Source organism: Phalacrocorax carbo, chromosome 2 (genome assembly GCF_963921805.1).
Source record: "Phalacrocorax carbo chromosome 2, bPhaCar2.1, whole genome shotgun sequence".
Lineage (NCBI taxonomy): Eukaryota > Metazoa > Chordata > Aves > Suliformes > Phalacrocoracidae > Phalacrocorax > Phalacrocorax carbo.
In genome coordinates, this window is record NC_087514.1 from 140,283,175 (window position 1) to 140,299,891 (window position 16,717).

A 16,717-nucleotide genomic window follows, 5' to 3' on the forward strand; every position below is an offset into this window, starting at 1 on the left:
GTTTGTCAAGAGTAATAAGAAGAATGCAAGAATCTAAGTATATGCAGACTTGCCAAACACCACATTGGTAGGAAAGTTGCGAGATGGACTGAGTGTAGGCTTTTTGAGTCAGAGTACTGGACTTTAATAGTGTGTTGATAAATAGGATATGCTTGTGGTAAAATTACTGATTCAGGCTAGCTGGGATTTTTTTTTCTTTCATTTTTGGCACCTGTGTGCAGAAGGTGATCTTTTTTACACTGTTGTGTAGACAGAGAAGTGAAATCAAACCCCTAGACCTCAAAGTCTGAAAATTTCCGGTATATTTAAATCACATGAGTCAAAAAATGTTAAATAACGGTACTAAACATTTTGGACCCAGTTGCCAGACTGGTATTAAGAAGTACTGTCTGTAAACAGCATGTTAACCAAATTTGTATTTAATTCAGTGCTGATATCCAATAAAGAAGTTGTTTTCCTGCAAGCCCTTCCACACACTTCTTTACTTTTGACCTTTTTTGAATGAAGAGTATCTCAGGGAAATGTGGTATATAGAGAATAAAATACAATCTTTTCCAAGGAATTCTTGGCTATTTGTGCTTTAGGGTACTTCGTTAGAGAAACCAAAATATTGTGCTAATAAAAAATAAACAGATTATCTGTATCTCAGCAGTACTGTTAAAAACAGTCTTCAGTAGGAAAAGTGATCCTTGAAGTGGTAAAACATGTGAGTTTCTTATTTGTATTCCTTCTGAATACTTAATGCCTGTATTAGTATTTACACTAGAGAGTTTTAAAATGGGAACCTGCTTCAAGACTGCAAGGTTTCTTTTTTTCTTGTTTACACAAGTATGTTAGTTCACAGTAGGAGGTGGTATCATTTTGATGAGGAATAATTAAGATAATGCTATTGAGACAAATGTTTCAAATTGACTTTGTAGAACAGAGCCTAATTAACTTTGTATGAAGAGGACGTCAGGTATCACATGATTAAATCATATTCCCTTAGATTTTGTATTGACTATTGTAACTCCTAAGTAGCTAAGACAGACCAGTTTTGTGACAGAATAGTGATCTAGAACCTCTTTTGGGTAAAAAAGCAAATGTGTTACTTGATTAGGAAAAAAAGTCTCTGGCCACATGTTCTGGTGTTCATGTATACTGATTTTGGTGGACTAAAATCACAGTCTTAACAGAGTATCATGTGCCTCATGTATCTTTTTGTTTAGAGATCTGGGGAAGACCTGAAGAAAAACCCTGAATTAAAAAAAGGGTACTTTTTTATAAAAAAGAAAAAAAAAGGAGGAGGGGAGTGGCGAGGGAGGTTAGAGCCACAGGCCTGAAAGAGCTTGTAACCTCATGGCTGAGTATTTGGAAGATTTGAATTCTTTCTTTGTGGCTTTGGGTTCTTTCATGTTTCTTTTCTTTGAATGAGGAAAAGCAAGAGCTGAGGCAGAAGTTTTCTAACTTTGGAGATGAGTCCTGACTACTAGGCTTTCTCCTTGTGTGGAGGGGTATCCCTCTTTCCTTATCTAAAAGGACTTTTCTTGGATGTGTTTATATTCTGGGGAGAATTATATTTGGTTTTGGTGTGTCTGCCCAAACTATTTTTTTTTTAACTGGCTCTAATGCAAAAGTGAATCTTAGCTAGTTGCAGTACAGAGTAAAAGGTTGTTTTGGAACATGTCAGTCATCTTCATTAGCCAGACAGCTGTTTTGGTGATGATCCACATAGGACAGAAAGAGGGTGGAAGAGTGTAAACATGGAGAAATATGGATGACGATTCTGGGTGTCCTTGAGAGAGATGAGATGCATTCAGGAAAAGTTCTAAGGCTGCATATAAAGATGCTCTCAGCATTGGTGCAGGAAGCAAGGACTTCCAAAGAAATAATTTGTCCTAAGACTGCTGCAGTTGTCTGTTATCAGCAGTCTTTTAGGATGCTCAGTCAGTCACAGTAGTTGGGTATATCTGTTTACCCACTTTCTAGAACTGTAAATCTATGAAACACCTAAGTTCCCTTGCTGATTCTCGGCTTGCAGCATTGCATTATACGTGCTGAAGTTTGGGCACAGAAATTACTCTCAGCACAAATATGAGAGTTCACAGGCGTAAAAATCTTCCTTTAAGCCCTCTAACCTTTGGTACTCAGCCTTTCCTTCTGACATTCTGCCTGTGCATGAATCAGTCTCCTTGGTCTGATGTCTAGACCTTGGACCTTAGACAGCAGGAGAGACCACAGTGGATACCAAATTACCTTTCTGCATTCCTGATGTGTGAATGCTCTTTACATTGCACTTAACATGGACCAGATGGTTCTGTAAGGCGCTTCAGGTACTGCTTTGTAAGTACAACACAATTTGCAACTTTTAATGAAATAATCCAGCTAGATTCAAATGCATTCATGTTGGCTCCTATTATGCCACATAAAGTTGTCTCATATTCATTATCTGTCACAGCATTTGGGCTAATCATCGCTTCTGGCAATGCTGAAGGTATATGGAAAATAATGCTATTTTATCCATGCACAAGGTGGATCTCTTCTGGCTTTAAATAAGAAGAGTTTATATGGGATTCTGAATATTTATATCCTGCCAGCACTTCTTTTGTCTACAGTAACAGAGATGCCCGAAAGTATAACCTCCAAACCGCTTGGCTCTGATACAGTTAACAATCTATTTGCATCAACCCAGAGCTCAAGGTGTGTTGTTTTACCCTGCTTCTCATTTTGCTAGCTTAAAATTAGCTCATATATCTCCACTACATATCCATCACATCTATATCTGTTCAGATATGGTTATGTTCCACCGTGTTTTCAGTGGCAAGTCTGCTTCACGAAGAGCAACATTGGCTCCTTTCTCAGCGTGTAAAATCTATTCCACGGGATGAATTTTAACATACGTTTATATGTGGGCCTGGTAAATCCATTTCCACGTTGTCTGGGAATTTATTTGTGCCCAGCATATTAGTTAATGAAGTAGTACTCTTTGTAATTGAACCCCAGGATCTACTCCAGTGGAAAGGTTTATGCTGTATCTCATGACTTGTAGATCCATTGGGATGAAACCCAAACATAAACTTCTATGTAAGTGGAAAGTAAAGAAGCTTTTAATGAGCTGTAAGTGAAAGCTGAGGTAAAATCTCTACAGAGGAAATTATTTCATGAAAATTCTGGTGTCAGTATGCCCACCATGATGTGCAAATTAATTTTTCACGAAGTCTTACACTACCTGGGAGGATTCTGGACTTCCAGGATCAAGGGAGACGCTTGTTTTCTAAGTATATCAAAGTTTACAGAAAGTCTAGTCGGAGAAGGTTCTTTAGGATGTGCAATTCTTATTGCAAAGCCTTGAGGATTGTGTCTTTTAAACCTTGGTCTGTCTAGGTAAACAATATTGGAGTGAACTAGGTGAAACAATAAAAATTATTGCAAGTCAGATAGCATCTCTAAACATTACAACTTTGCTTTATTGTTTTTCAGTTTATTTTTAAGGTGGTATTTTTTATATTAGCTCCATATACACAGCATAGGTGATGTTATGAACGTCTCATAAAGATTTCCCTGATAAATTACTAGCAGCTACTGAGCCTCATTTTGAAATGTAGTTAGTCATGCTCTGAGATGTCTCAACTTTCAGGCTTTGGAGACTGAGGGAATAGATAGCCTTTCTTTTGAGTTAAACACCTTAAGGAGTTTATTATGTTGTTATGCAATGTACAGTGATCAGAGAAGTGACATCTCTCTGGTTTTTTTTTTGTGACAGACTTTACAGGTGAAATTTAGTTTTGAGACTAGGTGTGTTACCGTGTAATGGTCTGCATGTTCTTGTATGCCATGTTGCTGCCATCGTCATGGTTTGGGAATGTCACGTGGCTGAAGCTACCTGTGCTTTTTTCTGCTTGGTGGAATTGGAAGATGCCTAGCACAGCTCAAAATAACAGTAGCTTAAAAAGACCTTACCTTTCTGAGAAGGTGGGATGTGTCTTCTGTATCTATTTGCAGTATGCTTAAACCATTTCATTTCTGAACTAAGGAGGAGGTGTGAATAGGGAGCTCCAGAAGACTGACATCATCCTATTCAGAGTTCTGTCTTGCTGTCTATCTACAGCTAAGTGGCTCTTTCCTAGTTGACAAGTATGAGCAAAAGGCAGTATCGAGTCCTTGACCATGTGTTTAACCAAGTGGGATAATGCTTCTCTCTAGTGGGTTCCACATGTACCAAGAAGATTGAAAGGAATCACATTAGTAAGGAGAGGATGGGGTGTTTTGGCTTGTACTCATCTGTACAGCCTTTCTGCAATTAGCTGGGTGATGACAAGAAACATGCACTTAATGTATCTCTCTGGAATATGAGCCCCACTCTGTTTCTGTGGCTGAGACATTGCTGTGAGCCAGAGACCCATCACTGGTATACATACCTCCAAACTTGCTGACAGGTCTATGCAGATGGTAACAGATTGGACTTGTGCAAGTGGTGTCCACGTTTTTTACTGCATTTTAATGCTGGATTCTGCCAGCACAACACTGCCAGCAGCTTCGGTGGTTAAAACAAATTGAATGAGAGAAGGAGAAGAAAGCAACATTCACAGTTTCCCATGTAATCCTTCTGCTAAGTTAAATTTATTTTTTCTTTGGTGATGCTGCCACTTAATGACAAACATTTTTGTTCATTTGTTCATACGTTTCCATCTGCAAGGTGGGGAGTATTCAGGGATACAAGAGTTATTATACCTAGCTCCTCTTCAGAGCTTTCTGCCTCCCGAGTAGCTGCCTGCCTCAAGCTGACAAAGTTTTTTTGTGTTCTCATGCTCCTCCCACTGTAAACCTCCCAAAATTGCTTGCTTCCAAATTTCTGTTGAAATTACATTCACAATTGGAGTGAAGCAAGAGCATACATGGCTGCATCCAGTCAGAGTGAATATTGTTGCTGAATTGTAACACCTCCACATAGGGGGCTGTAATGTAAAGGAAACGTGACAGAACTGAAATTGTAACACCTCAAATTATAACCCCCACAAGCAAGCATTTCTCATCAAAAGCAGAAATTTCTGAATAATTCTGTGAGTGAAATGCAGTGTTGAAACATTGATCAGTACTTCCCCCTCCCCCCGCCTTTCATCCTTCTGCCTAATATATTAGGAGGTTTTCATCATACCTTTCAGGTCAAGGTACAGTGTTTTAATTAGAAATTAGAACTAAAATTGGAGAGGTTAGGAGGCTGCAATGAAAAGACAGGCATGGTTTGAGTGGCAGGATGCATCAGTGGCCATGGCATGAGCAGAAGGAGGGAGCGTGGATGTAGGCCTCTGGCAGGTCTGATCCTATGCCAGCTGAATTTGCCTTTCACCCTTTGCTCTCCATTCCCTTGAATGCTGCTGTGAGATAAATACCAACTTAAAGGAGATCATACTCACCGTGAATACATCGTGCTGGTGATTTTTGGCTAGCCTGAGTCTCAGTTTAATATGACTTTGTCGTGGTTCAGCCTCAGCTGGCAACTGAACACCATGCAGCCGCTTGCTCACCCCCCTTTGAAGGTATATATTTGCAAATAAAATGGAAATAATAGGATAGCATCATGGTTCACTGCAAGACTTGCTTAGTATTGCTTAGTATTGCTGCCATACTTTTGCTCTGATTCCATTTTCTGAATAACTGATTATGAATATATATTCAGACTAAGCACTGTATTTCCAGTGAGTAAGTTTTTATAAGCCTTGAAATTTAAAGGGAGGACATGGCAATGATTTGTTTTCCTCCATTTGCCAAATAAATATAGATTGGTAAGTCTAAGTACATCACCAAAAGGTATTTCTGGTTTTGGCAAACCTGTAGAACTGAACAAAAAGTTCATATATATTTTCAAGTTACTATTTGTGCAGGATTGTTCTTTTTAAATGAAAAACAAAAAAAAAATAAGAAAGTCTGACAGTAGTTTATGAAGAAAGGGTGAAGGTGTCAGTAGGAAAAGAAGAATTTTTAGAGATTAAATGCCTTTTTTTCTCCCCTCTTCTCTCAGGGGTACATTTGAATCACAAAATGAGATTATCAGATGGTTGCATCAGATAATGCTTGTGTGATTGATCTCTGCCTGTTACTACTGCTGAAATATTGAGAACTGATCTTTAATCAGTCACGATACAAGGAGTTCTAAATTAAACTGCTGATGTCTTTTGTAGACAAATAACTTTGTTTTAAATGAGGATGCTTTTTGAGGGAATGCTTTCAAGATTAGTGGGTGTCTATGTGGAAATTTCTGATGATTGCATTGTCCTCATTCAAGGAGTAGCAAATGCTTTTACAGAAAGTATTTTGATCTGCTGTGACACATGCAATAAACTGGATAATACACATCATGGAACACTTTCATGTTCATGAGTGGGAGGTTACCTGCACTGGTGTGTTGATACACGCCCTCCATTTCTCAGTTAAATGAATTGCATTACCAGACAACAGAGAAGTCACGATAGTTGTCCTAGATATTGAGCTCAATGATAGAGGCCATATGTGGCACCGATAGAATAGGCTGAAAGTTAGACATACAATATCTAATTAAAATCAGATTACATGTAATTGTGTTTTGTTAAGTATGAGATATCTTGTAGGACTGCATTATGTAAAACCTAAGTATTACGGTGATGATTTTGAACCTAGCTTTTTTTTTTCCCCTGTATGTTTTCAGGAGATACAGTTGGAACATGCAAAACAAGCTTTTGTGCAGAGAGACAATGCTCAAGCTGGAAGAGTCACAGCTATGGACTTCAGGGACATTATGGTCACTATCCGGCCACACATGCTGACACCATTTGTAGAAGAATGCCTAGTAGCTGTGAGTAGTTCTGGTATCCCAACTGGGAAAGTTCTGGCATACAGACGTGGGATTCCTATTTTATGTACCTTGACTACTATAAATGGCACGTAGTTCAACTTATGCATGCATGCAAGTTTAGCAGTTATTATGTACACATATGAAAGATAACCCTTACTGAAGAATATGTACCCTCAGTGATCCTGGTCTCCTGAGACAAAAGACAAAGCAGGTAGATGGACCTTAGTAATGACCTACAAATGTAGAGTTTGCCTGGCTATTTCCAGTCATTCCATCATAGTGGACTGTGTCAGATATGTCAAAATGCTCAAAATGCTATTGCATCTCACTTAGGAAGTCATCTTCAAAGGACTTGCTTTGTAATGTCAATTCTAAGCTCCTGAGTGTGATTTTCAAGCACCTGGGACAGTGTATGAACTGGAACATCACCCAAAGGCATTCACTATATATTAACTGATAATTGTTGCACTTGAGTGTACACTTTTTTTTCAGCCTGAAGTGCATAAACCAAATTAGATATTACAATTCTGCAATTTCACTGAAGGAAAAAAATAAAGTACATTCAGTTTTGACCACAGTTTCTAATCTTGGGAATTTGTAATCCAAAGTCTGGCCATATCCAGGTTTAAAATATGTTCTCCTTTGACTTGCAAGGGAGATTTCCTGGGAGATGTGTGAAGTGATGAGAACTGCGAACTCTGGACAGAATATTGGAAGAAGCATACAATAAAAAGCATAGCCAGAAGACTTAGGGACTGACAATGAGATCTGATACTTTCATCCTCAGTTCTCTCCCCAGTCTTGTTATCAGTTTTCCTGGGTCATATACTCTCTCACAAAACATAAGATAAGATTTTTTATTATCCCTTAAGGTCAATTCAATTTTGGCAAGCTTATACATGGTTTTCAGAAATTTTCTTGATTTTATACTTTCAGTAGAGAATTGATCCAATAATTTTTCTGTGTGCAGACCCAACACCACTTTAGAACAAAGGTTTAGGCGCAGTTCTTATTTGAGAATGAATAACTGTTCAAGCCTTATTGTTCCCATTTTGTTTGACTGCCTGATATAAGCCTGAGAGCTTACTGCTGGTTTTCCATGACTTGAAATGCCTGTGAATTTAAATGTTTCAGCTGACCTTTTTCAGAATATGTTTTGATTTTGTTGAAATTTTCTGTATAGTAATATACTTTACATGTAGAAGTAGATTTCCTCATTACTAGAAATAAGCCAACTTATGAAACATTTCCAACTGAAGCAGTACTGAAACTTGAACTTTGTAAATTACTACTGGTTATGTTGTTATAATCCTGCATATGTATTTGTTTAGGTTTGTATGGTGGGGAGAGTTTTACATTCTGGTCATGATTAGCTTCAGTAACATAAGAATCTTTCATAGTTTTCTTTATTTTGCAGTCTTTTTAAAAAAAGCAACCCTGTGCTACTGTCGCTCTTGTAAAATAACATTGTTTGAGAACCTTTATTTCAAGATTTTTCTTAGTCTTGTAACAGTCTCCTTTCTCTTTTCTTCTTTTACTGTCTCTACTCTAGGCTGCTGGAGGTACCACTTCCCATCAGGTCAGCTTTTCCTATTTTAATGGATTTAATTCTCTCCTTAACAACATGGAGCTCATTAGAAAGATCTACAGTACTCTGGCTGGAAATAGAAAAGATGTGGAAGTCACTAAGGGTTGGTAGAAATGTTTGCAGTCTGGAAGTTTCCTTGGGTGTTTGGTTGGGGCGGGTGGAGGGAAAGACCTCATCTGTATGCTTTTAAATCAACAGGAGGGGGAGAAAGCCCACCTCATTAGCGTTCCTTGGTACGCCACTCAGTTTTGTACACTCCTGTTGGAGTCCACCCTCCAGGTTTTTCATTTTGTTTCAATCAGAAAAAGGTCCTAGTAAACTGGGGGTGGGGGCAGGGTGAGGAAAGTATGTAAAGATATTTAAAAGTTTAAAAAACTTCCTAGGAGTCCTGCCAAATTGGCAGCCTATTAAAGTGACCTTCAAGGGTAGTTGAAGAATTCCATAAACTTGTATTGGCGGCACAGTAAGCTGATCTACAAGCTTGGAACAAGATGTTATCTGCTATATCTAACCACTTTTATAGAGAATTCCCTGTGCAACGCCAAAGTTTCATTAATGTGGCCTACTGGGACTATGCATGAAAAGTTCCACATCTCTTGACTCCTGGGGTTTTTTTCTGTTTGCTTTTTATTTTTTTTTCCTTCTGACCCGCAACTGATTGATACCGTATGTCAAATATCCTAAATCCTGCGGATAGCGCTAAGCTTTAAGACCAGAGAGTTGTACTTATTTGCATGAAGGATAAACCATTTAAAACATAATTTATGTAGTGGCAGGAACACTTTTGTGGTGGGTCACTTTTACTCCCCTTCTCCCTGCCCTACCAGCATCTTCTACTTAATGCAAAAATGTAAAGCAGCTCTGGGGTGCTCTGGATTATTTGTTCTGGTTTAATTAGTTTTTCTTTTCTGTATCTTCTATTCTGTTGCAGAGGAGTTTGTTCTGGCAGCTCAGAAATTTGGTCAGGTTACACCCATGGAAGTTGACATCTTGTTTCAGTTAGCAGATCTGTATGAGCCACGGGGGTAAGTGGAGCATTATCTATCCTCCTCTCTTTCTTGTCCTCCTCTCTCCCTCTTGGAAGGAGTGGGAAGGTGGTGTTGGGGAACAGGAGGTTAGTGTAGTGGTCACGTGCAGATGACTTCTTGTGACCTGAAAACCCATGTCTAAGCAGACGCTAAGGATGAATTGATTTCCTCAGGCGCATGACGTTAGCTGATATTGAAAGAATTGCTCCTCTGGAGGAAGGGACGTTGCCCTACAACCTGGCTGAGGCTCAGAGGCAGGTAAGAACAGAAGTCAGTATGATCCTATTATCCGTTTACAGTGCCAAGTAAATAGATAGCCAACCTCCTTCTGTGTTGTCAGTTAAGTTGCTTTTCTCTTGTGTTCTGTAATATCTGTGACAAATACCTTCTTGTTATAATTTATTTTTAACCTGTGTCATGTGCTCCATCTCTCTTCTCTGTGCCCTTTTCTCTTGGGCTGCATGTTGACAGGTTAAATGTAATTTACTTTGGAAAGATAAAATGTATGAGTGTCATCCAGCCATTCAGTAAATATTAGGTATATACATACCTAATTAAGGTGTTTCTGTTATGTGATTCTATTGCTCTCTGTTCTTTTTAATGAGGAAGGAGGACTTCCTGCTTCGAATATGAATGCTAATTTCAGCATCTAGCCTATTAAATGGCAGCCCTTTTTCCGAACACACGTGTGTTCCTGTCTTCAGAGTATTCTCTGCTTTGTTTTATGCTCTGCTGAATATGAAAATAGGAGAGATTATGTTTAGTCTAACCATCACAGTTTCAGTAGAAGCATTAATATTCTCTGCATTTCCAAAAACTAAAGGACTTTTCAGTGGTATAACACAAAATGAACTTTTGTTGCGTTTGAGGCAAAAAGAAATAGGAGTGTTCTTTAAATGCCAAACCTGCTGATTTTTTAGCTTTTATACCATTTTAGCGTATCTTATATTTTTATTGACACAAGTTTCTATACAGATAGATTAAAAACTAACCCTCTGTTTCTGTTTCTCTCTTTCTCTGTCTCTATTTTAAGGCAGTCTTAACTTTGTGTCTTGTGAGACTAAAGGTTTTTTTGTTGGTTTTTTTTTCCTGCTCTGGGTCTGTGCGGAGACGCCAGTTTGACCACAATGAGTTGATGCAGGCTACATTTTTAGGACTACCAGGCCATAAGCCAGGCCTCTGTGTGTGTGTGTACACATGCATCTCCTTTGCTTCTCTTTCTTCTTCTCCTCCTTCCCCTACATGTGAACACCCCCACCACCACTCCAGGACAGTATCTAGGGTGGCGGTTTTCTGTTTGTTTGAGAAGTGACTAAGTGTTGACTATGCTGGGATGAATTCAAATGAGTTGGCTCCCAAAAGCTCACCATCTATTCCTAGAAGACTCCTCAAGGAGTTAAAAGCATTTGCATTGGACTGAATATCAAGTAACGTAAGTTACAATAGGTGGCAGTAAAATGTAGCCAAAAATGTGATGGTGAAAGTAGCAGCTTCTTCAATTTTTCCTTTGGGACCGCTGTCTTTGTATGATTTATGCCATTTTAAGAGGCTAGGACGTATGAACCTGCTTATATCTTACCAATTCTTCTGCATGTATGTCCTACCTTTTCACTTTTCCATCCAATTCCTTTTTAATGTGAGCTGCTTGATGCTGAGACTGAAAAGATTTTCAGCTACATTGATACCTTCAATTTATTTTCTGCTGAACTCCAGCTACATTGGAATATTAGCTAAATCCTAAACACATTTTCAGGAAAAAATACATGTTTTTTTTTTCCCCCCCTTTACTTGTGGCATATTTATTTTGCCCTTTTACTTGTGGTATCCTAGAAAAAAAAGTATTGAAAAAGTGTTAGTAAGTATGTAAGACTTAATGCCCCTGCAGAATATCTGTCTTCTGAATTCTTTTCTTTCATTAGATAGCAATTTTAAATCTGCAACACTTCTGAATTTTACTTTTCATTGCGTTCAATTAGCACTCATGGACTGTGAGGAAAATGAAAATGTGGGGGTGCTTTATGAAACCTTCTTTTCCTTTAGCTATTATGTGTGAACAATGATTGCATGGTTGTTTTGATAGTCTGAGAAGTAATAGGTCTATCTGCTTTTGGCGAAAGTAGAAAGAAATTCCAAACCGGAGTTGCTCTTAGCTGTAGAAAATTAATTACCTAAGATGCAGTATGTGTGCCCTCATAAGCACATTTGGACCATTGATTTTGGAGTTGTATAATTTTGTTGTAGTATCAGTCTTTCTTTTCTTTGCTATTCCAATCTGAAGAGGCTACATTATATGGCACTTAGAAATCAGTGGAAAATAAATAATAATTGAAAACAAAATCCTCAGTGTATTGTGGGATTTTCCTCAGGTATCTTTATATCTGTCTGATCATGAGATGTTCTCTCGTGAAATATGGTGTTCTGATTATTTCTCTTGTCTTTCCTTTTGTTTTAAATCCTGCCTTGACAGAAAGCTCCAGGCGATGTGTCTCGACCTGTTCTCATCCAGATTGCAGAATCAGCGTACAGGTTTGCCCTTGGTTCAGTTGCTGGAGGTTAGTCGTGGCTGAGCAAAGGAATATTTATCTTCACTGTTTGGGTTTTTTCTTCTTTTCTTCTGCCCTTTTTCCCTTTCTGCCTTTCATTTAAGTGTGGAAGGCTTCTCAGTCGTTCCTTTGAAGCCGTGTCTAAGGAATGGGATGACTGTAAGATAGAAAAGGGGAAGAGGTCGTCTGGTCTACGAGAGTTTTGGAATTTATGAGCCATTGGAGTTTGCAGGTGGTGTTGCTATCTGATTTGTCACCAAACCAGTTTCAGAAGAATCAGATTAATAATGAGGTAGGGCCAAGAAGTGCTTTTGGTTAAAACTGTGGGAGGTAGTTTAATGTATCCAGAGTATATTGTGGAGAAGAATGATAAAACTGATATTTGAGATATAAATGTGGAAGATGACAGTTGCAGTCAAACACTGCAAATGCAAAACCATGTTTTCTTAACAGCTTGATTTTTATTTGCAGCTGTTGGAGCCACTGCAGTCTATCCAATTGATTTGGTAAAAACTCGAATGCAAAACCAGCGCTCTACAGGCTCTTTTGTGGGAGAACTTATGTATAAAAACAGCTTTGATTGCTTCAAAAAAGTGCTACGTTATGAAGGTTTCTTTGGGCTTTATAGAGGTAAGTTTAAAAGGTGGTATATACTAATTTTAAGATACTAATAAGACTTCAGTGAAACTCTAGATTTTTAAGCCTATTTTGCTAAGACTTCAATTTTGCATGGTTTGTGCTTTTGCTTCTGTTCTGCTACAGGTGAAGTTTGAAACTTTTTGATAATTAAAACCTTATTGTAATGAGAACATTTCTGTAGGACCTTTCTGTCCTTTCCTTCCTCATCTACAACAGGGCAACAATAGCAATTTCCTAGCAAAAATATACTGTTAGTCAAGTTTTCATTTCCTTAGCGATCCTTAGTACCAAGAAAATTTTGTACTGCTTAGTAGAAGTTAGATCATCTGGTTTTACTTTTTTGTTTCAGCATTCTTTCTTGCCTGTTTTCTTTCTATTTAAAAACATAAAAACATAGACAAAAATATGGTACCTTGTTTATTTACCAGATCTCCTGTTGTGATATCTTTTGTGACAAAAAGGTTTCTCCGAACAAGTGGCATATGCTTCACTAATCGTTGGGAATAGTCATTCTTACCAAGTTTTATGTATACCTCATCTTAGCTTGTCACTGTTGAGTCAGCCAGAGAGATTAGCTGGGTTTCGACCCACTTAGCTTTATATACATAACCAATACACCCAAATTACCAAGTTAGCTGTTCCAGGCTCCCTTTGTAGTCAATGGAGAAAGCTCCAAAAGCTCATTTACTCTGTTGAGGATGTAAATCATCCCCACTTTGGGTATCTTAGGTAAGTGCCCGCAGTTAGATGATGGCGCTTTTTTTGTTATTTTGTCCTTCTCCCTGTTATGGCACCAATGGTGTAAGTTCAGGTAATGCAGAAGTAGTCATAAAAAATCATGAACTGTGTGAGACTGCAGTTGTTCTCTGTCAGAGAGGTAAAGCAAATGATATTTCTGATATCCCAATTATTAAGATCTCTTATCCTCCTCTGCCATATTCATTGGGGAGGATTTGAAACTTGTGTTACATATTTCATTTTTAGCTGGCTGGCTTAGAAACTTTTTTGTAACTTTTGAAAATAAAAATATTGTAATGACAGAAATTAATTGCTAGAAGCAGTTGAGTCAGGAATGAAGGATGGAGGATTTCAGTAAAATATTGTTATGATCTGGGAAAGCTCCAGCTTCCTGAAAAAAAAACTTAACAGTTTACAAGACAGTGTGTGAAACAACATTAAAAGTAAGTGGTGTGATACATGTGTGCTCCTTAACATATGACCTGAGTTACTGGAGGTTGGCTCAGTAGCTGCTCTGCAAAATGCAGACTTTGTAATTATTTCAGCACAGTTGGAGGTGGGAAGGCTCTCATATTATTGACTGAGTTTAAAGTAATTTTTTGAGTTGGCCTAGTAATCTAATAAAGAGTATTGACATGATTTCTATTTTGTAAGGATTTATACCAATCAGAATCATAAAAAGTCCCAGTTATTGGCTGAAAAACAAAATGTATTCCCTGCAAATATATGTCTGCTTCTTCCAGAATGCCATAAGAATAAATATGCAGAATTCCACTATTATCTGTTTGTGTCTCACTGAAACACAGTGATTTTTTCACCGGGAAAAATAAACCTCAGAAATGTCATAAATGTGTATTCTTAACTCCATTTGCTTGTTGTGTTTTTGGAGTATTTTTTTCATTGCCAAATTTGGGGAACTTCAGGAACCTTCATCAGTATAGGTTGTCTTCCCATTCCCCATCCCCTTTACTACCTTTCAGTCTTCCTAGGAGTACTGAATAGCGAAATCTCAGACAGTTTGGTGGAGCTGAACTTCTAAACCCAGGGCAATAATCTCATTTCTGGATTATATAGTAGAAATTGTGTGATGGCAAAGAACACCATCATTTCAGAGGCAAATTGAGACCTGCATTTCTACAGATTCTCTTCTTAAAGGGCACCCTGATTTAACTTCTCTTTTTAAAGAGTCAAATAGAGAAAACTCCTTAAAAATGTGAAGCTTCTTTGTGCAGTTTTGTAAATTTGGACCATTGCTTGATTTCGAAGGAGATCACGTCGGAGAAAGTTGAGCAACTGAGTGCAGAATGAAGGTTTCACGTTAAGCTTGGAGGACAAGAACATTTGAAAGGGACATTTTATAGATTAGTATATTCACCCAATTTAATGCAGTAAAGTTATAGCAAGAATCACCTCACTCTAGTCTTAAATACTACACTAGGTAAGACAGACTACAGAGTACCTTACCTTTTGCTGCTCTTTGGTAACTGGTATTCTTTCTCACACTTTGATGGGGTCAGAGTTAAATAAACACGGCTTTTTTCTCCCACTAGAGGAGGGAGTTGTCACTGGTAGAGTTCTCCTGCTTAGCTGAATAGTGATGCAAAACCTTTAAAAAAAATTATAGTAAAAACGTTTGGAGCAGTGGTCTCTTCGTCATGCTGCACTGCAAGAAAGCAAGCAGGAATTATAAACTCTACTCTGAACTCAGCCATTTCAGATGATATTTTTGATGCAAGGCACCTATTTCCATCCAGTGAAGCGAACTGATTTTCCGTTTTTTGTATCATTATTTTATTCCAAACTTGAAAAGGGCAAAACCACCATGTTCTAAACCACCATCTCATATAAGGATAAATTACACCATCTTGTGGATATAAAGAGAGCGCTAAATTTTGTTTAATGTGAATTTGGTTCAAAGAATAATCGCTATTTGCACTGAGAAGATACTTTGATTAAAAAAAAAAAACACAAACATGATATAAAGCTCTGTAGAACCTTTATAACATGCATTATTTGAATGCTGTGTTGTTAGGTTTTTTTTTTTAAGATTGTACATCTGAGATAAATTTTTAATCTGTCTCTTTCTCAGCATGGCTAAAGAGAATACCCATCTCATATACCTATAATTTACTGTTGTGTCTACATTTATACCTGAAATACTTATTTAGAAACTCCCAGGTATTTATATATATATGCAAATACAAGAAAATTTTGGAAGCTGTGATTTGTCAACATCTCTTTCAACTGATGAGGTCCCCTGCATTTCTTCATATTTTAATCAGAAGTCCACCTAATGAGTCACAGAGTGCTTCACAGTCTTAAGCAGTACATGTAATAGAGATTATTTCACCTCTACTTCACAGAAATTCTGTGGGAAATTTAAGTACCAGAGATAAAATGTAGCTTGTGAAAAATTTCAGTAGCCATGCTGTTAATGCCACTTCTTCTAGAGGATGAAAGCACCAGGAAATGCTGTGGAAGACTCTGTTATCTGTGATCGTTAACTGTTAAGGAACTTGTTGGTTTTATTCCTTGTGATGGTGCTTCTAGCACTGCAGTGACTCCAGATGCATTCTAATCTTAGATTTTAATCATCCAAATTCATTATTACTGGTGGACTCCCATGCTAATGATGCAAGACCACGACAGAAGGTTTTCTCCAGAAGTATGCAATGAAGTACCATTTTTGTAGAATAGAAGTACAAGCCTATTCCTATCCCAAAGTTCTGTCAAAGCACAAAATCTTCAAGAAATACCCCATTTCCAGGATGAAGGAGCTGTGCTTGAATGGCAGCTGGTGATTAATTGCCCAATTTATTGTGTGAATCGTGTAGTAGAAAAATTTGGCAGTATTTTGTTACCACCTTTCTCTCAGGTGTCCAAATGGTTTCAAATATTTTACTTAGACTGAGCAACATCTTCAGTCAGTTGGTTTTTCTACTGTGAAGGGAAAAGCCACATCTGTTACACAGTGTGAAACTGAAGTTTCACTGTTAGATGTCTGAAAAAAGTCTTTGGCCAAATAAGATTTGATGCCATCACCGCAGCTGGGCTGGATGAGCTATTGCATGTATATTCACAATGTATTTAGACTGCTTTCAGAAAGTAACTTGTATGATGTCACAGACTCTGAATGAAGCACTTGGTGCTCTCTTTTGCATATACCTTCACCGTCCCATAGAGTCCTAACACAATAGTGTGTGAAATATGAAGTGATACGTGGTAATTGTTACTGAAGAGCCTTGGATATATAAAAATGGGTTGAATAACGTTTGCTGTGTACCACACTAGCAGGATGCTCATGTGAGAAGTGTTATTCTGTGATGTTATGAGGCGTACATTTTTAAGAGAGTCAGACATTATTAAGCCTGTC

At 37.9% G+C, this 16,717-nt stretch overlaps 1 protein-coding gene across 3 annotated transcripts in view; it reads left to right on the plus strand.

The window, feature by feature from the left end:
• The window catches only part of SLC25A13 (solute carrier family 25 member 13), a 100,738-nt gene that overhangs the window by 51,047 nt on the left and 32,974 nt on the right, over nt 1-16,717 (plus strand). For all 3 annotated transcript variants that reach the window (XM_064444574.1, XM_064444575.1, XM_064444573.1), the window contains 6 exons: nt 6,662-6,808; nt 8,361-8,499; nt 9,328-9,421; nt 9,598-9,682; nt 11,892-11,976; nt 12,439-12,597. In XM_064444574.1, coding sequence (XP_064300644.1) covers nt 6,662-6,808; nt 8,361-8,499; nt 9,328-9,421; nt 9,598-9,682; nt 11,892-11,976; nt 12,439-12,597 — 709 coding nt within the window. The remainder of the gene's footprint in view (nt 1-6,661; nt 6,809-8,360; nt 8,500-9,327; nt 9,422-9,597; nt 9,683-11,891; nt 11,977-12,438; nt 12,598-16,717) is intronic.